The following is a 26264-nucleotide window of genomic DNA, read 5'->3' on the forward strand; positions in this document are numbered from 1 at the left end:
ATTTTAAGTTCATATTTTATCTTGGCGTTACAGTACTTCTCTTTGGCTTATTTAAAGATAATTCTACATAGATATGTATATTTGATATTAACATATCTAGATGCGGTGTTAGGTACTCAAGGTGTCGAGTATATCTGACTGTCAGTGTGTGAACATTATTAAAATAACACTAATGTTGTATTGATAATTTAATCTAGAATATCTGAAGCTTCAATTGTGGTTAATGTGGAATAAAACTGTGACAACAAGTTATTTAATAATTTGCTGACCTGGGAGTGCATGTCTTTTAGTTATTAGTAAATATTGATTATACAAGTATGTTTTTGAGAAACTCTCTACTTATCTCTTTTCGGAAATAGTGGAGTATTTTATTTTAATGCTGTTTGTTGACTTTGATATGAGTCAATGGTTGATTTATTCAGTTATAAGGTAGGAATGCAAATAAGAGAGGATTTTTTTTTTTTTTGAATGAAGTATAAGGAAAAAAAATTGGAGTAAATTGCATTTTTTTTCCTCCAGAACCATTTGTTGGGACGTGCCTGTTTTTGTTTACTGGAAGGTGATAAGATGGACCAAGCTGATGCCCAGTTCCATTTTGTACTTAACCAATCAACAAATAATATTCCAGCTCTTTTGGGTTAGTACTTAAAGGTTTTTTCCTGATTTCGGCAAACCATGCTATAGTCATACTAACAGTAATAACCCTTTTTTGCAGTTTATAGTACTTGGCTTGTGTTACTACCAAAAGTCATATTGTAAGTAACGTTAGTAACTTGACATTTTTTTTCTATAAAATGCTAAAGTTACATTTGTGGTCTTTTTGCATCTTTTTATTTTTGCCCCTAAGTTGCACATTTAAGTAAAATGGTACACAAGTATTAAGAGGAGAATAAGACTTTAAAGTTTTTGACATATACTGCACTTTATAGCAAGGTATATGATTCTTTGTTTACTATACTAATGGTTGCATAGTAATAGCCTGGTGGAACCAAAGCCCAGTGCTGCATTCAAAACTGATAACCATGCTATTTATTTTGACTAATGTCCTGTTACATAGGCATTACTGCTACTGTGTCACGGTCATCATTTGCCTTCAGAATATATTCGTTTGAAAATAATAGGTTTCATACTGGACGTTTACAATAGAGAATTCAGTACTTGTGAAGTATAAATTGCCATAACTTGACAATGTATTTTAATACTTTAACAATTATTCTTTTAGAATTTAAGCATCAGTGGTATATAATTAGACCAAGACCTGAGTTGTTTGGTAATACAATATTAATAATATATTTTTGTATTTTACTTTGTGTGTCCTAGCCTTAAAATACTAATTATTCAGCCCTGAAATCAAATGTAGTGTACTTTAGTTTGTGATATTTGTGTAGGGGCTAGAGTCAATTTTAACTCAATATCTTTGACATTCTTAGGAAAGGCTTGCATCTCCTTTAATAAGAAAGACTATAGAGGGGCTCTGGCATACTATAAAAAAGCACTTCGTACCAATCCTGGTTGCCCAGGTAAGAAGAGAAATTTATCAAATGTTTTTATTTTTAGGCTGCTGTGATGCAGATTAATCTGACTCTACTGTGTCTGTGAATAACATAAAAATCCGATGGTCTTTGGTTGTCAATTAAGATCTGTTTTTGCATTTGATCTGCCAGTGAATGGTTACACTAGTTTTTTCTAGTGTCAGCATGTTGTACAGTAAACAAATCCACTTGTTGTTTTTTTTTTTTTACTCTATGTCACTAAAGTAACTGCAAGGCTTTGTGTTCAGCTTCAGTTGTGAGGGTGTTGCCTCTGACCGGAGGAAGACAGATATACAGTATATCGGAATTTAGAGAAATATTTCAACCGAACATTGTGCTATGCATGTTTCCCTTTTTTATTTATATAAAAAAAAAAAAATAAAGGCTAGAAGACATGGTCCTATTTTTCATTTAAAATTGATTCAATATTCTACTTTAGAATTTAATTTCATGTTCACAATAATTGCAAGATCTTTTAGAAAGCATCTTGATTATTTGTCAAATTTGTTGTATTAGTTTTGTTTCATTTTGTATAATGTGAGATCCATGCTGATGATGTATCCTTTGCCCACTTAAATTATTAGAACTCCTTCATGTCTGTTCAGTCAATGTCAGTGGCTTTCTGACAAAATTATTTTGCTTCTCCATTCTTCTGATGAATTTCTATATAAGTATAAAATTCTGCAAAAAATCTAATAGCAGGCTAATTCTTTTTCCTAGTATCTCTTTATTTTTTTATGAATTTCTGTAGACTACTAATACTTTAGCATGTTTAATTCAAGAAAAGATTAAAATATATTTTTTAATTTAAATTGGGCCTCGCAGTTAGGAGACCCGGGTTCGCTTCCCGGGTCCTCCCTGCGTGGAGTTTGCATGTTCTCCCCGTGTCTGCGTGGGTTTCCTCCGGGCGCTCCGGTTTCCTCCCACAATCCAAAGACATGCAGGTTAGGTGGATTGGCGATTCTAAATTGGCCCTAGTGTGTGCTTGGTGTGTGGATGTGTTTGTGTGTGTCCTGCGGTGGGTTGGCACCCTGCCCAGGATTGGTTCCTGCCTTGTGCCCTGTGTTGGCTGGGATTGGCTCCAGCAGACCCCCGTGACCCTGTATTCGGATTCAGCGGGTTAGAAAATGGATGGAATTTAAATTGGTTTTGTCAATACATTTTTGTAAATTGTGTAAGGCTGTCAAATGTACTGTTTTTTCTTTTCCTAATGTGCATTTAATGATGCAAAAATGTTTTTAAAACATTATTCTTTAATAAGGTAGAAGTTTTTAAAACTGTTAATCCTTTTTTTTTTTCTTCCCCCTTACAGCTGAGGTGCGGTTAGGTATGGGCCACTGTTTTGTAAAACTAAACAAATTGGAAAAAGCACGGCTTGCTTTTAGCAGAGCTCTGGAGCTCAATCCCAAATGTGTGGGTGCGTTGGTTGGACTGGCTGTTCTGGAACTAAATAACAAAGAAGCTGATTCTATTAAAAATGGCGTTCAACTCCTTTCAAGAGCTTATACAATTGATCCTAGTAATCCAATGGTTCTGAATCATTTGGCAAACCATTTCTTTTTTAAAAAGGTATGAAGATTTCTTATTCTGTGATTTTTATAAAACTTCAATCTGACACCTCTGTCACCTTTTGCAGGGTTTTTTTTTAAATCGATACAGTTCTATGCAAAAGTATTCATTCCCCTTGAAAGTCATCATAATTTTCTGCATGACAAAAGATTGTACATAAATGTATCCATTCAAAATTTTTAATGTGAACTCTTATGCTGTACCAGTATATTTCCAAAGTGCAAATAAACCGTTTTCTTTAGACATTTAACTGAAGAAAAATCTCAAAAGTTAGCGTTTTCATAAACATTTAAACCTGTGCCTTAGAAGTTCCAGGTTCATTCAAATGACAAATCTACACTAATAAAAGGCAAAGCCCTCACTCACTCACTCACTCACTCACTCACTACTAATTCTCCAACTTTCCGTGTAGATAGAAGGCTGAAATTTGGCAGGCTTATTCCTTACAGCTTACTTACAAAAGTTAAGCAGGTTTCATTTCGAAATTCTACACGTAACGGTCATAACGGTCGACAACATCCGCCATGTTGAACTTTCTTATTTACGGCCCCATCTTCACGAAATTTGGTAGGCGGCTTCCCTGCGCTAACCAAAACCAATGTACGTACTTATTTAGGTGATATAATGCCACTATCGGCCGCCATATTGAACTTTTCAACGGTCGTTGTTACTTATAGGCACATCTTCAAGACATTTGGTACTCTGGTTCCCAATGCTAACTGAATCCTACTTACGTACATATATACGTCCATAGCCTGCAGTTCGGTCACCATGTGAGGCGCCTGCAGTTGGGTCCCCATCCCAACGCCTCCCACGTTGTTGGCTGCCTGCCTATATAAGGCCGTCCGTCGCTCTGGTCTCTACATTCCCTTCCTTGCTTCGCCACGGGATTCACGTCTTCCTGCTGATAACTACAGCCTTTTTATTTAATCCACGGCTTCTCCGCTGTTGTTTGTTTATTACGATTATAGTTATTGTTTAGTTATTTTAGACTTACTTTACGTTGTTCAGGTACCCATTTCCTTTATCATTCCAACCGTACCCCCATTAACTTGTCTATCGAGGTGGTCACCATCGATCAAAGAACTGTCACTTACCGAGTGGTTTCCATGCCCGGAGATGGCACCTACCTTTTCCATTCTCTGTGTTGCATATTGCACGGGCATATCAGGCTCACTCTTGATATCCGGAGGAACATTGTGTCTTATGTATTGAATGACTGGGACAGGTTCTAGGTGTGGACTGATGATGTTACAGAAGATAATTATACTACACAAGAGCACTATAAGAGTAAAATGCTTAAGCCCTTCACCTATGGTTCTGCATGTAAGTTGATGGCTGCTGCTGAATTGTTCGGTTGTCGCTTTCAAGTGTACCGAAATGGCCAAATATTTTACACCTTTCGACAACTGCCAGTGCCTCTTAAACATCTTAGACTGACAGGTTACGATTTCAGTAGTGGACACTTTGATGTTTATGAATGTTTAAACTCTCAAAAGCTGGATGTGAAGTTATCGATGTAACCGGTTGTATACTTACAACGCTTGACAGATGCCGAATGTCACTTCAACACAAGTTCTGCAAATACTGTCGTAATTAAAACAAACCATGAAACTCAAACTGATTATGACAGCAGCAATCCAAGCTGTGAGATTTGAAACAAGATTACTGTTCACATGACCAACTATACGTTGCATGCTCAGGAGTAGGCTCAGCGCACAGCTTGGTCATATTACAACCGGAGGGCCAAACTCACAATGTGGTATACAAAGAGATACTTAACAAATAATTATTGGTATATTTTCCCCCAGTTTAAAAAGGTTCAATTTTCTTCTTAATAAAAATTTTAAGGCATTACTTCGCTGCTGCGAAGTGCAGGTATTTTACTAGTTAATTATAAAACAAAGGTGACAATCATTTGACCATAATTTTCAGTGACATTAGACAAACTGTCTTCTATTCTGTTTGTGAGGTCCACAGCCCCCATGCTGCCTGATGGAACTGGTGCAATACAACTTATTTCTGATATACAGTGCATCCGGAAAGTATTCACAGCGCATAATTTTTTCCACATTTTGTTTTGTTACGGACTTATTCCAAAATGGATTAAATTATTTTTTTTCCTCAGAATTCTACACACAACACCCCATAATGACGCGAAAAATGTTTACTTGAGGTTTTTGCAAATTTATTAAAAATAAAAAAAACTGAGAAAGCACATGTACATAAGTATTCACAGCCTTTGCTCAATACTTTGTCGATGCATTTTTGGCAGTAATTACAGCCTCAAGTCTTTTTGAATATAATGCCACAAGCTTGGCACACCTATCCTTGGCCAATTTCGCCCATTCCTCTTTGCAGCACCTCTCAAGCTCCATCAGGTTGGATGGGAAGTGTTGGTGCACAGCCATTTTAAGATCTCTCCAGAGATGTTCAATCGGATTCAAGTCTGGGCTCTGGCTGGGCACTCAAGGACATTCATAGAGTTGTCCTGAAGCCACTCCTTTGATATCTTGGCTGCGTGCTTAGCATCGTTGTCCTGCTGAAAGATGAGCCATCACCCCTGTCTGAGGTCAAGAGCGCTGTGGAGCAGGTTTTCATCCAGGATATGTCTGTACATTGCTGCAGTCATCTTTCCTTTTATCCTGACTAGTCTCCCAGTTCCTGCCGCTGAAAACATCCCCACAGCATGATGCTGCCACCACCATGCTTTACTGTGGGGATGGTATTGGCCTGGTGATGAGCGGTGCTTGGTTTCCTCCAAACGTGACACCTGGTATTTACAAAGAGTTCAATCTTTGTCTCTTCAGACCAGAGAGTTTTGTTTCTCATTTTCTGAGAGTCCTTCAAGTGCCTTTTGGCAAACACCAGACGGGCTGCCATGTGCCTGTAACATAACAAAATGTGGAAAAAGTGATGCTCTGTGAATACTTTCCGGATGCACTGTAGTGCTCTTCACTGAGTGCAGATGCAGAACGCTGTGAAAATTTTCTCTGTTAAAATACAAGTATAGATTATACTAATTACTAAATGCAGAACTGGTACACCTATAAATACAGATTTATTAAAACACACAGATTTATGACTAAAACCTCAACCTCCCACTGTTATTTTATTTATTTTTGGAATTTTAAGTAGGCCAGCATCTTGAGATCTCAATGTGTACTCTAGTTTGTAAGTAACAATATGTTCAGATAAATAAGCAGTACCTTGGCCATTAAAGGCTTTATAAATTAAAGGAGGATTTTGTAATCAGACCTAAGCTTAACTGGGAGCCAGTGTAATGAGTTGGAAACTGGAGTTTGTATTTTCTTAACTGAAAGCTGCCTAAAGAATGATTAGAATACCCAATGTGTCGTCATGTATTGCAGTAGTTAATCCTACTAGAAGTAAATGCATGAATTAATTTCTCAGTATGTTAAATATTTGGAAAATGGCTTGAATCTTTTTTTTTTTTTATTAGTTTTTGTAATATGTGTTTTAAATGATATGCTAGTACTATAGAACACCTAAATTTCATACTATACCAGCACCATACAAAGGGTTAATAGCTGTGGTGCATTCAGCCACAGTTTCTGCCCTTTTTTTTCCCCCTCCATTTTTGTTTTAGTACATAAAACACAAGATATGTGTCTTGCAAGCTTCTCTTCTGTTTGTGAGGTTTAAAACGTGTGTCAATTATTCCTCATTGCTACACTCCATGTATTGTACTTCTGGATGAGCATTCATTGGTTGGTGGCAATCCTACATATGTAGCCTGTTTCTCAAACCTAGGAGAAAATCAGACCTGTTAGGCTTTAGCAATGCGAGTTGCAGACTAGTTTGTCTCAATCATTAAGTATGTCACAATCCTCCTAATGGTGTGCTGCTCACTGCATTTGATTGGTGAAGATTATGTAAATGAAAATCGTCATTTAACGTGGGCTTAATTCAGGATATTTGGGTCCAGGAGTTTTTCCAGATATTTTTGAATTTTGAAACTTTTTCATATAAATAATGAGATCTTGGGGACACCCTTGATCAAGTAGGGAAATGCAGTTAAACAGTGACTCGTACATATCATTCACATCACCAAGCCATTACAGTTTTATAATGTGCATTGATGTGACAAATATTAAAGCTAAAAAGTGATGAATGTGATATGTAGACTGTATTTTGGTTCCCTTTTGAGAAGGTCAGCGTTGTGTAAGACACTGGGTCGGTCTTGTGTTTTTTTTTTCTGTCAGTTTGTATAGGCTACCTATTGTCATTTCTCAAGGAACTGTCTCACTGGTCAGGAATATCTTGGCTATCCTTCACTCTGTCATGCACTCTGTGCTGGAAGTCATTAACCAACCAACCAAGTCATTACATGCTGTTTTCATATATATGGGTATACATAAGACATGTTTTTGCTAATGTAAGAATATTGCCAAAATAAAAAGGCATTTTTTAGCAGTGAATAGTTTTCTTAACGCAATCAGAGCAATTTACTGAGCTCCTATTGCAATTAGGGCACTTAGCGAGAAGAAGCTGCTTGGCTGTTAACTGACCATAAGCAGTAACATTCCATTAATTAGTTGTCTATAATTTTAATGATGCCACACAGCATTTTTGAACACCGGTGTAATTGTGTTATTTCACTGGGCATAAAATTCATCAACTGTGTTTCGTTGTTTACTGGCTCTCAGTGCTTCAAAGGCGAATCTGAATATCTCAAGGCCCCCCAAATCATTGATTGTGCATTGTTTCCATACTTGGCTTGATCTTTCATGGGCGATTTCCCCCTCACCACCCCCGGATCATTAATTGTGTATAAGTTGCTTGGTGCTGCTCTAAGCTTCATGGGTGACCCAAAATCGCCTCAAACCCTATGAAAGAACGAAATATATTTTAAATCAGCATATATATTTATATCCATTTTTTGGCTTAAGCATATTTCCACACTCAAATCCAATTATTATATGAGATCCATGGTGTGGTATTTTTCCACTTGTAGTGTCACATCCGCTCTCAAAAAGTTTGAGATTTTAAATTTTCAGATTAGGGATAGTCAATATGCAATGGGATTTACAGTGGTGTGAAAAACTATTTGCCCCCTTCCTGATTTCTTATTCTTTTGCATGTTTGTCACACAAAATGTTTCTGATCATCAAACACATTTAACCATTAGTCAAATATAACACAAGTAAACACAAAATGCGGTTTTTAAATGATGGTTTTTATTATTTAGGGAAAAAAATCCAAACCTACATGGCCCTGTGTGAAAAAGTAATTACCCCTGAACCTAATAACTGGTTGGGCCACCCTTAGCAGCAATAACTGCAATCAAGCGTTTGATAACTTGCAATGAGTCTTTACAGCGCTCTAGAGGAATTTTGGCCCACTCATCTTTGCAGAATTGTTGTAATTCAGCTTTATTTGAGGGTTTTCTAGCATGAGCCGCCTTTTTAAGGTCATGCTATAGCATCTCAATTGGATTCAGGTCAGGACTTTGACTAGGCCACTCCAAAGTCTTCATTTTGTTTTTCTTCAGCCATTCAGAGGTGGATTTGCTGGTGTGTTTTGGGTCATTGTCCTGTTGCAGCACCCAAGATCGCTTCAGCTTGAGTTGACGAACAGATGGCCGGACATTCTCCTTCAGGATTTTTTGGTAGACAGTAGAATTCATGGTTCCATCTATCACAGCAAGCCTTCCAGGTCCTGAAGCAGCAAAACAACCCCAGACCATCACACTACCACCACCATATTTTACTGTTGGTATGATGTTCTTTTTCTGAAATGCTGTGTTCCTTTTACGCCAGATGTAACGGGACATTTGCCTTCCAAAAAGTTCAACAAAAGTCTTGGCAATCATTGAGATGCTTCTTAGCAAAATTGAGACGAGCCCTAATGTTCTTTTTGCTTAACAGTGGTTTGCGTCTTGGAAATCTGCCATGCAGGCCGTTTTGCCCAGTCTCTTTCTTATGGTGGAGTCGTGAACACTGACCTTAATTGAGGCAAGTGAGGCCTGCAGTTCTTTAGACGTTGTCCTGGGGTCTTTTGTGACCTCTCGGATGAGTCGTCTCTGCGCTCTTGGGGTAATTTTGGTCGGCCGGCCAATCCTGGGAAGGTTCACCACTGTTCCATGTTTTTGCCATTTGTGGATAATGGCTGTCACTGTGGTTCGCTGGAGTCCCAAAGCTTTAGAAATGGCTTTATAACCTTTACCAGACTGATAGGTCTCAATTACTTCTGTTCTCATTTGTTCCTGAATTTTTTTGGATCTTGGCATGATGTCTAGCTTTTGAGGTGCTTTTGGTCTACTTCTCTGTGTCAGGCAGCTCCTATTTAAGTGATTTCTTGATTGAAACAGGTGTGGCAGTAATCAGGCCTGGGGATGGCTACGGAAATTGAACTCCGGTGTGATACACCACAGTTAGGTTATTTTTTAACAAGGGGGCAATTACTTTTTCACACAGGGCCATGTAGGTTTGGATTTTTTTCTCCCTAAATAATAAAAACCATCATTTTAAAAACTGCATTTTGTGTTTACTTGTGTTATATTTGACTAATGGTTAAATGTGTTTGATGATCAGAAACATTTTGTGTGACAAACATGCAAAAGAATAAGAAATCAGGAAGGGGGCAAATAGTTTTTCACACCACTGTACACTGCAGAGCTACTTAGAGTTCAACGTGGTGATATCCGAAGCATTTTCTTTATTAATCATGGTTACCTTGCACAGTTAAGACATGTAGCTGACATTAAAAGGTGTTCAGTGATTAGGGTTTTGTAAGGTTATTTTTTTGCTGTCTTTTGAGCATCAGATCTGGTGTAAATAGTCAGTCATATTTTGGCTGTTTTAACACATAATCTGAAGTAGTAAAAAGTTCTCCACTGCCAGCCTGTTTATTTACTTTTTTAAAATTACATTAATAATCTTGAAAATGCTTATTTTTAGGATTACAGTAAAGTGCAGCATTTGGCACTGCATGCTTTTCATAACACTGAGGTGGAAGCGATGCAAGCAGAAAGTTGTTACCAACTGGCACGTTCTTTTCATGTCCAGGTAAGTTAAAAATATTTGTTAATGTGACACTAAGTTATTCTCAGGGTCTTATAACTAGGGTGTTATTGCCTCTTCTTAAGTCAAGGTTGTTAGAAGATTTTTTTTTTTAAAATCTCTATATACCTTAAAGGGATGGCATTATGGTTACACACGGGAAATATGAATTTTACCATGATATTAGTCCTTAAATATTAGTACTAGTATTGATTTGTATGTGGAGTGATTCAATACATATGTGTTAACCTTTTAGTCATTTAATGTAATAATTGCTAGTTGGTTTTACAATGTTCATTTTTATTTAGGAGGACTATGATCAAGCTTTTCAATACTACTATCAGGCAACTCAGTTTGCCTCATCTACTTTTGTTTTGCCTTTCTTTGGGCTGGGACAAATGTATGTTTATAGAAGAGATAAGGAGAATGCAGCACAATGCTTCGAAAAAGTCCTGAAGGCATACCCTAATAATTATGAAACTATGAAAATCCTGGGGTCTTTGTATGCTGCATCTGAAGATCAGGAAAAAAGAGATATTGCAAAGGTATTTTGTGCTATCTTAGAAATATTAATTTTTTTTTTCTGCTGCTCCTTAAAATAAAAAATAATGTAGAAATCTCCAGGCAAATCGGTTAAATAAAGCCTCCATTTGTACTGTTGTATCTTTCCTGTTTCTAGGGTCATCTGAAAAAAGTAACTGAGCAATATCCGGATGATGTTGAAGCTTGGATTGAGCTAGCACAAATTCTTGAACAGACAGACATTCAGGTATTATACACTATTTATTTCTAAAATGGTATGGGAATATTAGTTCTGTTGGTACTGGTATGTGACAAGTAAGTGTTTGTTCCCCAGTAGGAATAACAATTAATGTTTATGTCCCATCAAACAACGTATTAATTTTAATAATTCACTTTTTCTCAAATGACTTCAATGATTTTATTTGCAAGTTGGGTACCAGCTGTTTTGTTTTAGAGCTATGTCTATACACTAAGACATTTCATATGCTGTAACCATTGATGCAGTTAGATGAGAGAATGAACATGTAATTCTTAAAGTGTGTTTGGAATCAGTTGTAAAGCCTTACAATCAAGTATTGAGCAATCTCTGCCTCTTTCTTTTAGATGGTGTTTTAGTGGTTAATAATTTGCTACCTACTACTGTGTACAGTAAAGAATCTGGCTTGTAACCCAGTTTTGTGTTCCATTATGAACATAATGAAGTGAAGTTAATAGCCTAATTTATTTAACAAGAAATACAAATAAGTATATTCTTTTCCTACCAGACAAATAAATGGTATGGTGGTGTTGAGGCCGTTCTACTGTCACTACTTTTGTTGGTCTCTCCTTTTAGCCAATGTGCCTTGAGTATATATTAAAATCCTTTTTGATTAAGGTTGCGCATGTTTAGGTAGAATCATGTTAGAGAGCCTTTCTAAACACCTAAAAAATCTGGTCAAGGTTTTGTTTAGATATTATCAATCTGTTCAGTTCTTTTCACATTATGCTAATTTATATAGAAGTTAATACAACTAGAAAATTATTATTTTGTGATTGAGTGGTTTTTTAATTTTATTTTTTATGAATCTTGGCTAACTATACAGTGTGCATCATGTTTACATGGGTTTGTGGTTGCTTTCCTGTGCTAATTGTGATGGTACTAAGGGACAAAACATATGCATGTAACAGAAAAACGATTATTCAAAAAGTGGAGAATTCAGTGAGAATCGCATTACCCACATAGAAATCCTATTTGATGACTAGATGAGATTTCAAACTGTGTTCTAAGTGTGGTTGAGAATTTTCAACAAAGAATATTATGTGAACCAAATGTTCTCAGTTTCACTTGAAAATACTTTTGAACATTTGCATACTATCTTTTTTGACCTAGTTTTGTGTCCTTTGACCTTATTGATATTTTGTGGAAAAAATACTAGCATTCCTTAAACCACCCACCCCCCAATTAAGTTGTTTCCATAGGTGACTCTTGACAATAAGGCTAATTTTTTTGTGTGTATTATATTATTATAAATTATATTAAACCCCAGGGAATTTACTGCCACCCTATCACGGACACGACTTTACCACATAGCACACTGTTTTAATTTATTCACAATACAGTCCAGCATCAGCCCATGTGCTTTATTGGAATTTGGCAGGCTTGGGGTGGGTCTGGAGTTTGGTTGTCTGTAAATAAGATTGTATTCATTTCACAAAAAATCAGAAGTCTCTCTTAATTGCATATAAATTTACCACTGTAAGCCATAATGATTACTTGATCAAGTATTTTCATTGTGAAGGTAAACAAATATGTGACTTGTGGGTTGTTATCCAATAAGATTTCTGAAATCCTTAGTCCACTAATGTTCAAAATAGCTTTGAAGTAAGTGAGCTTATCTTTTTTTACACCGTTTTATTCACCTTGCCCTCTGTGTTTGTATGGGTCAAATTTTGTGTTCAATTTTATTTTATTTTTTTTAAAGGTGACATTCTTATTTTAGTGATTTTAGGTGAGTGAGGTTTTTAATCAATGCCCATCTAACGTGGTTATAGCATGATACTTTATTTGTCAATAAATGCATATCGACCAGTTGTTATTGCAAATTTGACAGTGTGTTTTCCTAAAGTCACTGGCTAATTATTTAATTTGAGCAAAGCTAATGAGAAAGTTTCCCAGCCTGCCTGTTTCTCGAAAAGGAAACAAGTGTTTCTTAGTGTATGTCAAATAGCTTTCAAAGTTCATGCATCATTACAAAACAGATGCTTTCCTTTTACTTTAGCTGCATTGAAAAAGTGTACCTTTTGCACTTGATTGCCTACAAGATGTTTAATTAATAAATTGTCTAGTGCTCATATAAATCTGTTAGATTTTGAGGTAACCTGAATTAAAATATACATGCAGCAAAAATAGGTTCAGGCCTATTGTAAATAATTCTGTTTAAAACTGATTCATACTTTGACAGAACACAGCTACAGAAAATGTTTTTTTTTTTTTCCAGCATCTGCTTTCCTAAGCTTTAAGGTAATTTAGTTGTTGTGCTCTTTTACGCAAGGTATCACGGTAGTTGAGCGAGCACACAGGAAGTTTTGCAACAAACTTCCTGTAAACGGAGCAGTAAGGCAAACTTTACCAGAGAGAGAGAAGGCTGGAATATTACCCTTTACATTGAAGAAAGCAGAGTAATAAACTGAGAAAAAGGAAACTGATGAGTCATCCTGTAAAAGACTACTATACTCATTTAATGCTGCTTGATCAATTAACACTTTCATACATACTGTATGTTAAATAATGCATGTGTGTCAATCAGAGTTGTAGTAGAATGACTCAAACATTGAACATTTTCAAAGAAGGACTCGTTGCAATGGCCCTGGAAAACGAATTATTTGCAGACTAGCAAAATACCCGTGCTTCGCAGCGGAGAAGTAGTGTGTTAAAGAAATTATGCAAAAGAAAAGGAAACATTTTAAAAATAACATAATCTGATTGTCAATGTAATTGTTTTGTCACTGTTATGAGTGTTGCTGTCATCAAGGATTTGATTATCATTTCTTTCAATCAGGTTCTTATTTGGAGGACGTGTTGTTATGAAGTTGCATTCCATGTTTGTCAACCGTTGTAAAGATAACAGGTTTCATTCATCGAAGTGTTCACTACACAAATCGCTACTCGTGAATGTAAGATGTTTAACAGGCATTCCCGGTATTAACTTGTGCTAAACGTACCATGGTGTGACGTAAGGGGAGCTGACTGTAAAAAGGCAAGGAGGCGCGTATTTTGAACGAAAAGGGAGAAGACAGCGAGGGAGCGGAAAAGTGAGAAGGAAAACTGTTTAAATAAAGAGCTAGGAAGGTGAATGGAAAGAAGCAGCCAGTGGTAAAGCAAGCAAGCAAGGAAGACATCATAATAAGGATGGTTCAGTGCACGTAGAAGATGTAACAATAAGATCGTTAAGTCTTATGATAATGTTCCCGCACGGAGGATTTAGAGAGATGCACTGGGAGAAGTATAATCTGATCCTCTCTACAGTTTCGTTTTTTTTTTTGGGTTGTAATGTTCATCAAATTTACGTATCATCTGGTCCAGTGGCAGACTGTGCATCTCACGCTTAGGCCTTCAGTAGTGCTCTGTCAGAATCAACCCGCCCCTCAAAAACTAATTTATGGCTATAAAAACCATCTTAATAAGCAGAAATACAGTATAAAGAGCCACTGCATCGCAAATAACTCCTTTAGCCACAATAAATGCCTTTATTGAATAGACAAATCAGGGGTGAACAAGTTTCTTTCGACTGCAGCTACAGCCGCGACACACATAAACATCAATAATAACTGAAACTTTCAATATTATTTAGGAAAATCACAACATTTTACTCACCAAAAATTTGGATTATTTGTAAACAAAATCCATCCTCCTCTCTTTCCTCAAAAACAGTTCAATTACTCTGTCGTACAGATTATCCGTGCGCTTCAGTTCCATCAAAAAGTCCCTCCCTATCGCCATCGAAGCTAATGCTGAAAGTCGAACCTGCCCTGTCGTATTTCTGGCATAAGTTTATTTTGCTTTTGGAATGAAAATGTCCACTCGACAGAAGCAGTGTACACGGGAATGGTCACGGCCAAATATACCAATGTGAACAGCTGCCCCATGCTCTCGATTCAGATTTTTTTGATGAAGGCAGTCAAGGAGATCAGTGGGAGATTTTCTTGCAAAATCATCCATGGCATACATTACAGTCAGTTCTGTTTTTAGTGTCAAAAACTGCTCTGTGGCTCTTGTGTTAAACTGGAGAAGGCTGCATGCGGGCAATTTTTCTTGTATTCCTGAAACTTCTGGGGGTCGAGGAGCGTCACAAACATCAGTTTTTCGTGGTCTGTGTCTGGCAAATAATATTGTCCAGAATCCTGCCATGGAGTTGGCGGTAGTGCGCGCGAGGATCTTGCACTTGAAGCGCCTGCGGTACGTTCAGTGACCTCGTAGAGTTCCTCATATCGGCTTCTATCCAATCAATGGGTCTTAATACAGTAATATTGCCGTACGCCTGCTAGAGGGCCCTACTGACACCTACTCAAAATCTAATTGGTTGAAGCAGCAGTTTAATTGACATTTATTCTCCGTTAGAGGGCCTGCACAACGGATTGTGAAGGTGTGTCTGCCTGGCAACAAATGATGGCTGAAATGTGATTGGTTAAATCCTTTAATACGAAAATACATGTCTGGAAGCAGCACAACCATCGGAAAAGCTATGAAACAAAGTGGACAGACTATTTGGAATTTATTTAATTAGTATTCATGGACAAAATATAATTAACATCAGTTTGTGATTCAGATATTTTTTTTAGGCCAGCAGAGAAGGCATAAAGGTCTTTAGCATCGAGGCTTTATACTCTGCGTCTTCTCATTAAACTTGTATCTCGCGAATATTTTGTGCGATCTTGCGATGTCCACGGCTTGATTTAATTTTAGCTTAGACCCGGCACTTAAGTTTCTCTCGCACTTTCGCTGAGGGAGGGTTTCACCCGTGAATATTTACCTTATATGGACAGGCACTCAATTATGTGGGAGGCGTGATGTTGCGAGACGCAACTCCACCTCACACGGCGAGCGAGCTGCAGGCTATTACAGTATATGGACGAAAGTAGGTTCCAGTTATGACCGTTACGAGCAGAAGTTCGAAATGAAACCTGCCTAACTTTTGTAAGTAAGCTGTAAGGAATGAGCCTGCCAAATTCCAGCCTTCCACCTACACGGGAATTTGGAGAATTAGTAGTGAGTGAGTCAGTCAGTCAGTGAGGGCTTTGCCTTTTATTAGTATAGATGTGCGTGTGGTTTCTGAAACAAAAAAATTGCAGTAACATTAAATAACTGTCACAGAAATGAATGCCTACAGCATACTACAAATCAGTAATAACCAAAGAGGGCCAGTAGATGGTGGCAGAAATTAACAACACTGTGACATGCCGTCTCTGGCGCAGACATTGAAAAGAAGTTACTAAATGCGTTAAAGCCATACAGACCTCCAGCACACTACTTAAACAGCGATTTACAGTGTCCACTTTCTAAAAGTACATATATGAATAAAGAAACATTTTTAACACACAGTTGTAAACATTAAACTTGAGCACACTTCGATGTAAAAGGTTGCCTCAAAATGTTAGTAAAACTTTGCCATTACTTATAGAAAAATTGTGTTGTATTTCTCATGGAACTAACAGCAAAACAACTTACAGGAAAGTAGACTCACATGAGGTTAACAAATAATTAAGCAAATGCAACAGTGTGCAGGCTCCTGAAAGTACAGTGCTTAAGCATATAAGGCAAAAAACTAAAATGTGCGCATGCTCACGCATAACCAGTGTGTGATGATGTAACGGATGGCGTGCTCAGACTTTTGTACGCAGTATATTACCTCACGATATATTTCACAATCTGTTGTCAGATAAATGATAAAATTATTTGCACAATCAAAATTAGTTTTTTAGTTTGGGGTTATTAACCTTGACGTTTTACTTTTAACTTTTTTTTTTCTTTCCTTTCTGTAGGGTGCACTTTCTGCATACGGAACTGCTACAAGAATTTTACAAGAAAAGGTTCAAGCAGATGTACCACCTGAGATCCTGAATAATCTGGGCGCTCTTCATTTCAGGCTTGGAAACCTAGGTGAAGCTAAGGTACAATGAGTCAATTATTTAAAATAGCAAATCCTTTTTTATAGTAATTATTAATTTAAACCTCATAATGGATAGTGCAAAGTAAAAGTTTACTTAAATACATAATATTTCAGAAGATATTTACCCTGGCATTGATGAATACTGCATTCTAATATGTAGTTTGTTTTCCCCAACAACCAGTCTTTATTTCTGCTTTACCCTAAATGTTTTATTTATTGTTACCTTGATTAACACTAGAATTACCAAAGCCTACAAAAAACTCTTAAACCCGGCCCACCTTAAATCCCTTTGCACCTCTCCATCAACATCTTTTGTCTTGTAAATGTGTCGATAAGCATAAGTAGTAATCTGCCTGCTATACCATCCCCCAACCCCCGCCGCAGAAAGGGCAAGAAGTTCTCCCAGTTCAAGCCTTGATTATCTGGGAAAAAAAGCAAACTTTTACAAGTGCCATAAATTTGCACCTGATCTGTAAATTTATGGTACTTGTAAAAAGTTAGCCTTTTTTTTCTAGTTTTATTTTCTGTCATGTTCACGCTAATCCATGGTCTGACCCAACTAACGGCACCAGCATAAATTTACATCTGATCTGACGCTGTTCATTTTCAAATAATATTGCATTAGTGCAGCAATATTTTCTGATTGGTACTATTCAGGTCATAAAATGATTTCTTCAAAATGTCACATATTTTTGTCTCTGTTTTTTCGCCCGATGCTGCATAGACATCATGCACCAGAAGGCGTGACCTTATTCAGTGTGAACAGAAAACACGCTGGTGGCCGGTTGCTGTGTGCTACAACATGCTTGACCTGGCGGTGATCAAAACACGTGTACTGTACAAGGCATGCACAGGCCCAATGAGGAAAGAGTGTTCTTTGCTCACCTTGCAGAGGAACATCGTTGTCGCTTCTTTCAAGACAAGAAATAGAAAAAGAAAAAGAGGATGCAAAATCGACAAGCTTCTGTTCCAAGACCGCCATTTCCCTCAGGAAAGAAAACTTGGTCAGTGTCAGGCTCTCCTTCACTGTAATAAGAACCACAGCATAGAGAGAAGTGTGTACATTGCAACAGGTACACATGTCGTAAATATAGGAAGGACTGTCCTTGGGTATGTGGGATCTGCTAGCATTTGAATTTGATGATTGCATATAGCACGGAACTGACCTCTGTACTATTCTTTCCTCTGCATGTCCTGGAGTACAAAAGTAACACCACTGTGCACCAAAAAGAGGAGACAGGGCAACATGGGGGAAAAAGAAAACGCAGTTACTGATTACAACCACAAGAAGGCATGCGAATGAATATGAATAATGTTGCATCAGTGCCACAGTGTCTTCCGAAATGTAGTATACAGGTTATAAAATGAATTATTCCAAATATCATACAGTGGGTACGGAAATTATTCAGAACCCTTTCAATTTTTCACTCTTTGTTATATTTCAGCCATTTGCTAAAATCATTTAAATTCATTTTTTTCCTCATTAATGTACACACAGCACCCCATATTGACAGACAAAAAAATTATTTTTGAAATTGTTGCAGATTTATTAAAGAAAAACTAGTAAGCTATAACTGGTTAGGTATAGCAGACTGCTTGTGATTATTGACACATTAACCAGACAAAAGACAGGCTTACAAGTTTTTTCGTAGGCTTTGGTAATTCTAGTGTTTAATGTGCAGCTTGGTTTGTCCTGTAATAATGAAGAGTTGATTATACAGTTATCCTAACCCATTAACTCATTAACATTAAGTTAAAGACACAGAACCTCCACGGATACAATTTGTACCCAGGATTACTCTGTATAATCTACTGCACTAAGCAAGATGCAATAAGTTGCGGAAAATGCAAGATAAAATGATCACTGCACAAGCAAATCGCATGTATGAGGCTGGATTCCAAGACAGTGATGCGCCTAGTAAGAGTGCACAGTTTAGCAGTTCTTTAATGAACTGTAATTATTTTACAAAATGTAATTTATAATAAAATGTTGTGTATATTTATGGTAACAAGTGACAAAAATAATTAATATTAAACAAAATTATAACCACTTGTAACACAGTCCAGTTTCAAAGAAGCAGATGACACTGGTGTAGTTATGAAATGAAATCCCCTGTGAACAGCCTCTTGAAAGTTATGTAAGAGTTTGTGATACTGTGATGCAGATATGTTAAGATTTGTTGAAGCTGAGAGCACTCCCCAGATGGTGTTTTCCAAACCAGATGAAATCACAGAAGCAAGCAGGTACAAGACAAGAAGATAAATCCAGAGACAATTGTAATATGATAGGTAAAATTATAATCCAGTTGTGCAGTAAAGTGTTGGAGCAAAAGCATATTACTAATTGTGATCCTTACGGCTCACTGTTAAAGCTAGTTCCTTCATCTTATTTCACCTTACGGCAGCTGCTAAAGCTGCCCAATAATGTTGTACTCCCGGGGTTGCTGAGGTTTGCAGTCCATTTAAATAGCGCTGCTGCAGTGTCTTAAGGTTTTCTGCAATAGCTCAGGAACCTCTCAAAATACTTTACATTTAATTATTGATAACAAAACTGCAAGTAGATCCGTGAATCACAAGGGCTAACCTATTTTTCAAATGATTTTCAAAGTATACATCACGTAAAAGAATATACAGTATGTACAGTACTGTATGTAAGAGGCCATATAGAGAAATTGGGGTCAGCTTCTGATATTTCTCTGTAAAATTTCACAGGCCTCTTTAAAACATGCTTTTGTTTCTTTACTAGTCAATATCTTTTCATAACTTAGCTATACGCTGTCATTATGAAGAGAAATGCAATTTGTTTATTGTTCAGAATTTCTATTTAAATATATAGTATAACAATAAGATTATATACAGTATACCTATTGGTAAAGGGTCACCAACCGACTTTGGATGGTGACATTCCACATAGTGGGAAATATTTGCTACATGGTATTCTTTATTTGAGAGAACACCAGGTACAGCTCTCTCTTATGGGCTTTTAACCAATAGACGGGTCTCCGACACCCTCTGCCTAAGAGAATATGTAAATAACTTAAATGGCTAAGCAGCAAAACAAATGGATGAGTAGTGTATGGTTAGGGCTCCAATATTTTGAGTTTAGTGACTTCTTATTGGTTCTTGTCTATTTCTCTATATAATACTTTTCAGTTACTGTTTTTAATTGCAGAAATACTTTTTGGCTTCCTTGGAACGTGCAAAAGCTGAAGGAGAACATGATGAACATTATTACAATGCTATCTCTGTCACAACATCCTATAACTTGGCCAGACTTTATGAAGCTATGTATGAATTTCATGAAGCAGAAAAGCTTTACAAAAACATCTTGCGAGAGCATCCCAACTATGTAGACTGTAAGTATGCTTCCTTGTTTTTAAATATACTGTATTAATACTTCATAATGTTTTCATCTTTGCTTACATTCTTTAATTTATAAGAAAAAAATGCTGCATAATGTTGGGATTAAAGATTTGTTAACCTTTTTACTGAAGGTTAATTTTTAATGTGTATTAACTATGTGGATAGAAGTATCACTAGTGTTTTTTCAATATGTATGTGTGTTTTTACATTTTATATTGTTGAATAAGTAGATTTTTATGCAAGCATCTTTTGTTTTATCCTCACTGACCCTCTTCCTCCAATAATAAAGGGGGATGAGACAGTATAGTAGTCAGGGGGAGATTTTTGCTATTACAAAGAGAATTGCAGAGGTTAAGATGTGGACAAAGTCAAGGAACTGGATATCGATTTTTTGAAGCACCCAAGGAATGGATGGTGGAGGTGGTGCACTTCTCCAAGTACTTGAGGGTCCACATCAGTGACAGATTGGACTGGTCTTATAACACAGAGGAACTAAATAAGAAACGATAAGGTAGATTCCTTTTCATTTTTTAGGAGACTGCCTTACTTTTAAATGGTTGGTGATATCCTTCACACGTTTTACGACTCTGTGATGGCCAATGAGATTTCTCTCTACTGAGGTGTGCTGCTCTGGTAACATCACTTCTAGAAAGACCCATGCTAATTAAAAGGGCAGACATATTTATCGAATGCACTCTGGACCCCTGGAGGTAGTAGCAACGGACAGCATGAATACAAAACTGAGTGCCATTATGAATAATGCTGCACACCAACTCGGAGTACTTTCAGCTACTGAATCATTCAGCAGAAATGTTTGTGGAGGCACTACTGGGGCTCCTTCATTCCCCTGTCGAACAAATAAGTAAATATTGATACACAGCGGGTGGTGCAGTGGTAGCGCTGCTGCCTCGCAGTTAGGAGACCCGGGTTCGCTTCCTGGGTCCTCCCTGCGTGGAGTTTGCATGTTCTCCCCGTGTCTGCGTGGGTTTCCTCCGGGCGCTCCGGTTTCCTCCCACAATCCAAAGACATGCAGGTTAGGTGGATTGGCGATTGTAAATTGGCCCTAGTGTGTGTTTGTGTGTGTCCTGCGGTGGGTTGGCACCCTGCCCAGGATTGGTTCCTGCCTTGTGCCCTGTGTTGGCTGGGATTGGCTCCAGCAGACCCCCGTGACCCTGTATTCGGATTCAGCGGGTTAGACAATGGATGGATGATACACAGCTCTGATCTCTTGTAGACTTTGAGAAAGAGAAACTGTAAAAATCTGTCATTTAAGTGTCCTAATTTGAATTAACCTGACCGTAGAATAGTTTTGCATTAATTAGTTTGATAGTAATATATTCCAAGATGGATTATTTGTCATCATTGTTAATTTCTAAAAATTGTTTAATTTCATTTTGGTGTCAATATTGACCACTATTTTGTGATATTCATATGTGGAAATAATTGCTTGTTTATAAAATATGCTTCACATAGGTTACCTTCGTCTTGGAGCAATGGCTAGAGATAAAGGAAATTTTTATGAAGCCTCAGACTGGTTTAAAGAAGCACTTCAGATTAACCAGGTATAGCTATATATTTTCTATTTTAGACTTGTATGTTGCCAAAAACAAAATATTTCTAAATAGCTAAACAATAATACGTTTTTCTTAAGTGCTAACTTTGATGTTCTTTATATACTTTTTTTTTCAATTATAAAACATACCAAGTTGGAGTAAATATATTTTTTGATTATATAATATTTCAAGTTATATTTGTTTATAAAACCACATTAGCCCTTACAGTCTGGTACACTTAACTGTAGTGGTTAACTCTTTTTGTTCATTATCTTTGGGGCCCAACTAATTTAAGAACGTTCTGTGCTCTAGAAATCTGGACACACATACTGTGAGTACATGCTTTTAAAATATATTTGGCTTGAGTAGAGAAGAGAATATTATCAAGGTGCCTGTCTGTTCTCTAAAAGTCGCATTCTTCATATGATGTCTCTGCAAGGCCTGCTGCATTGTGCAGAACCCTTCTTTCACAAATGTTTTCATTCCATCTGTTTTCATGCCATCTGGAAAAAGATACTACTGTATCATCTGTCCAGTTATGTGATAGCTTTATCCTCCAGACTGTGAGACACCTTGGTACAATGCAGTCCTCCCATGATCTTCCATCCTAACCTAACATCTTAGGTCATGATCTTTACCTTCAGTTTATGCACAAATCACTTTATTATGTCAAAAGATCAGTCAGTGCGCTGTGAACTTTGGATGTTGCGTTAAATGGATTTCTGTGTAATTGTTGCAGTTAATTGAGTTGGCATATTGCTTACTTAGTAGTATGTTCTATGGTTTTGACTGTGTACACTGTCCAGACAAAGCCCTGAGCTTTGTCATTTCATTTCTCTGTATACGTGTATATGGTTGAGATGACAAAGTTTACTTTGGCTTGGTTTGAATTTCAGTGTGGGATTGCAGACATTGCACCGGTAATTAAAAAATCCTACTTTAATTTAAAGTAGAGACTGAGAAGAATTGGGTTGTTTTTTGAAGGCAAAAAATGACTTCTTATTACAGCTTTTAATCCACTATGAAATTGACATAGCCAATCAACTATGAGTTGCATCCGTTTCAACTTGCCATGTTGCATCACACATTTGATTTAATTAAAAACGATAGAGACATTAACAGCCTTTTTCCATAGCACCATACAATGACCCCGATAACATAACACAGACTTTTCATTGATCCTTTAAACTTAATGCACAACTACATTCATCTGTCTAGTCATCGATTCATTTTTAACAGTTTTATCCAGTGCACTGGACAGGAGCCTGCCTTGAACATGGCACAATACTTATACAGTATACATCCATGCTTAGGCATATGGAGCCAATTCTGAGTAATCGGATAGTCCAATCTTTCGTGTATTTGGAATATTGAAGGAAAACCAGAGTACCCACAGAAAGCTCAGAAGTTATAATGTAAAGTCGGATAATTTTTTTAAGTGCCTTGAAATCAATAGAACAAAGGTGTTTTAAGGGAAATGTGAAATAATGAATTATTCATGTGAGAAGTCTGATTTCACAAAGATTCCGTTTTAAATTGGAGCAAATGAAAAAATAACATTAGATGTTGGAATTAATTTGACTTAGCAGTTTAATATTTCTCTTCCATTAGTGTTATTGTCCAGCTAATGTCTAGAAAAGAAATCTCATAACAGCACGTGTCACAAACCTAAAAAAAGAGACCTGTTGACAAAACTAATCAAAATGTATTGCTGTAAAAGTGACATGAATTAGTTTCTGCAAATGAAAATAATAATAATAATCTTGGCACTTACTAAAGTTGCATTGATGAAATGTTGGAATGTTATTTGTTAGTATTAATTTATTTACTGACATTTTCTGTTCAGTTACTGTAAATTATATTCCGCTTAAAATATAGCATATGCACATGATAGAATAAATTGGGTAGCCCATGATGATCATATCATTCTTTTCAAACACAATACAACACCCCAGCCTGCCATAAGTGAAATTGAGGCCTGGAGCAATCAAGGAAATTTTAATATATGAAGCACAATCTTTCTTCAAACATTACCCTTCTGTTCTAGTCAAGCAAAAATGTAACTTATAAATTAATGTTAAGAAGGAATAAACATGTAAATCTGCAGTAGGAAATTGCATATGACCCACATCAGTAATAGGTATAGATAGTAGGACACTACTTGTTTTGAAATACTGTTATGAAGGGGAGCTGGCACATTTTTTTCCTTTTTGTGCTATTTTTTTATTTATAAATGTATTAATATTTCTAGTTTGATTGTTTTAAATGTATATGATTGTATGGTGTTGCTTGTTTCTAATTATTTTAAACTTAACACGAATACACTGATATTTTTAGTGATACAGTATTGTTTTTCATTAGTAAAATAAAATTGTAGAAAAGCTATAGACCCATAATTGCTGTAACTGTTATTTCCAGATACTTATTTGTATGTGTAAAGGAAAAAAATAATGTTGAAAGTTTAAAACCTCTAAAATATTGCTGAGCATGTTTCAGAAGATCAAGTTGTAAGTTGCGGTGATTAAAGTGGTATATTTTTTAAAATTTTCAACAGGATCATCCAGATGCTTGGTCATTAATAGGAAATCTTCATTTAGCAAAACAAGAATGGGGACCAGGACAAAAAAAATTTGAAAGGATACTCAAACAGCCTTCCACCCAGAATGATACATATTCCATGTTAGCTCTTGGAAATGTATGGCTTCAGACCCTTCACCAACCTACAAGGGATCGGGAAAAGGTATTGGGTCCATTGCATGGTTATTTATTTTTTTACGTCTGCCCCATTACTGTCTTAGATTTGAAGATGAATAATCTTGGGTTGTCTCAACACTCCGCACCAGTTTGTCAAGGGAAAATCTTATTACTATGCTGTTTTCTATTTGTAGCCAGATTGAAGAATGAAACAATGTAGCCAACTAAAGTGTATAACTTAAAGGATAAGTTCCTCATAGTATATATTAATTTGCCAAAAAAACTGTTATAAAATGAAATGTTTATCATTTTTAAAATTCAGTAGGGTCATATCCAGCAACATGTCCATACTTAATAGAAAAATTTAAAAACTTGCCAAATATGTCTTTTTTCCATACTAAAAATGTTAAAAGTATTGATTTGCATCTTAATTGTACACACATACATTATTGCAAAATGACGTATCTGTTTTGTTTTTAGGAAGGAAAAAAGCAAAAAGGTAACCAATATTGTAATATTTGGCCATTATAAAAGGAGAACTTATTGTCTTAACTTCTCTGTTCATTTTATTTCATGGAACCCTTAGTCTCTCTGCTCTGTACAAAAACATCCATCCATTTTCTAACCCACTGAATCCGAATACAGGGTCACGGGGGTCTGCTGGAGCCAATCCCAGCCAACACAGGGCACAAGGCAGGAACCAATCCTGGGCAGGGTGCCAACCCACCGCAGTCTACAAAAACAACAACAGGAAAAAAAAAATCGCACTTATGATCGCATATACTTGTATTCTCTGGGAAAATACTGCCTGCTCCAAATGGGTTGATAAAATATACTTGTGCTTCAAATGGAGAATATTGGGTTTGTGTAGCAGACCGTGAAGTGACAAGAATTTAACAGAAAGTGTAGGTATACTTTCAGTGCTTGACCATAAAGATGTTTTGATGTATTGGTGTGCACTGCCCCACTTCAATCACTACATACTGAACATACATCTTCCTAATCTCCTTGTCCAGGGCTGGATTGTGTTCCAGCTGGCGCCTGTCCTAGAAAGCATCACACATAAGGCAGGAACAATCCTTGGAAAGGGAACCATATCCAAACGAAATTACAAGCTGTATAAAATAGTAGTTTTATTTAAACAAAACATACAAGAGTTATTACACATACAAAGATCAAAAGTAAAAACAAAACTTAAGGTTCTCTACTGCGATAGATTGCCTGTCCACCTCCCAAAACCTGGACTATAGTAAACACTCCCACTTGTGTGAGTAGTTCAAGATAAGGGGCCTTACTAAAACACAGAGCTTTATTGACAGTTGTGGTTTTTCCCCTCCCATTAATTTAATACACATAAAAACAAAGGTTATTTGGAGAACAACCTTAGCAATCTTTTTTTAAATGTATGTATCGTTATACCAGGGACGTTCAAAGTTTCTGCTCTTTTATATTTTCTTTGGAAATGGTGAATGCAGGAGGAGTAGTAATTAGTTATGTATGAGAGTGTCATGTAACTAATTTTGTCTGGCAAGCTGGAAGCGCTTGCAGTTTAGTATAAGAGTTTTCATCCTGTGGTGAAGATGGCTGCAAACTTATACATTTCTCCAAAGAGGAACAGCGTTCTGTTGCCCCTTAGTTTTATTAAAAATCAAAAACTGAAATCTCTCTCATTTATGTTAGTATTCAGATGTTTTTCTGTGGCACTCCAAATTGTGGTCTGGTGTCAAAGGTAGGATATAACAAAGATTTCTAGCTTAGTTACTATACTGAAGTAAATTTACTCAGGTACAGATAATTGCCAGTTTTTCACCCAGTACTGTTTACTTTTACTCAGTTCATTAAAAAAATATACATTGTTTT

The 26264-nt window shown here is 36.6% G+C and overlaps 1 protein-coding gene across 1 annotated transcript in view; it reads left to right on the top strand.

The window, feature by feature from the left end:
- Positions 1 to 26264, top strand: part of ctr9 (CTR9 homolog, Paf1/RNA polymerase II complex component) — a 54194-nt gene that overhangs the window by 1529 nt on the left and 26401 nt on the right. The window contains exons 4-13 of the mRNA XM_039763530.1: positions 520 to 637; positions 1431 to 1520; positions 2845 to 3101; positions 10025 to 10132; positions 10435 to 10671; positions 10806 to 10895; positions 16667 to 16795; positions 19967 to 20150; positions 21631 to 21719; positions 24265 to 24450. Coding sequence (XP_039619464.1) covers positions 520 to 637; positions 1431 to 1520; positions 2845 to 3101; positions 10025 to 10132; positions 10435 to 10671; positions 10806 to 10895; positions 16667 to 16795; positions 19967 to 20150; positions 21631 to 21719; positions 24265 to 24450 — 1488 coding nt within the window. The remainder of the gene's footprint in view (positions 1 to 519; positions 638 to 1430; positions 1521 to 2844; positions 3102 to 10024; positions 10133 to 10434; positions 10672 to 10805; positions 10896 to 16666; positions 16796 to 19966; positions 20151 to 21630; positions 21720 to 24264; positions 24451 to 26264) is intronic.

This window comes from Polypterus senegalus, chromosome 1 (assembly GCF_016835505.1).
Source record: "Polypterus senegalus isolate Bchr_013 chromosome 1, ASM1683550v1, whole genome shotgun sequence".
NCBI lineage: Eukaryota > Metazoa > Chordata > Cladistia > Polypteriformes > Polypteridae > Polypterus > Polypterus senegalus.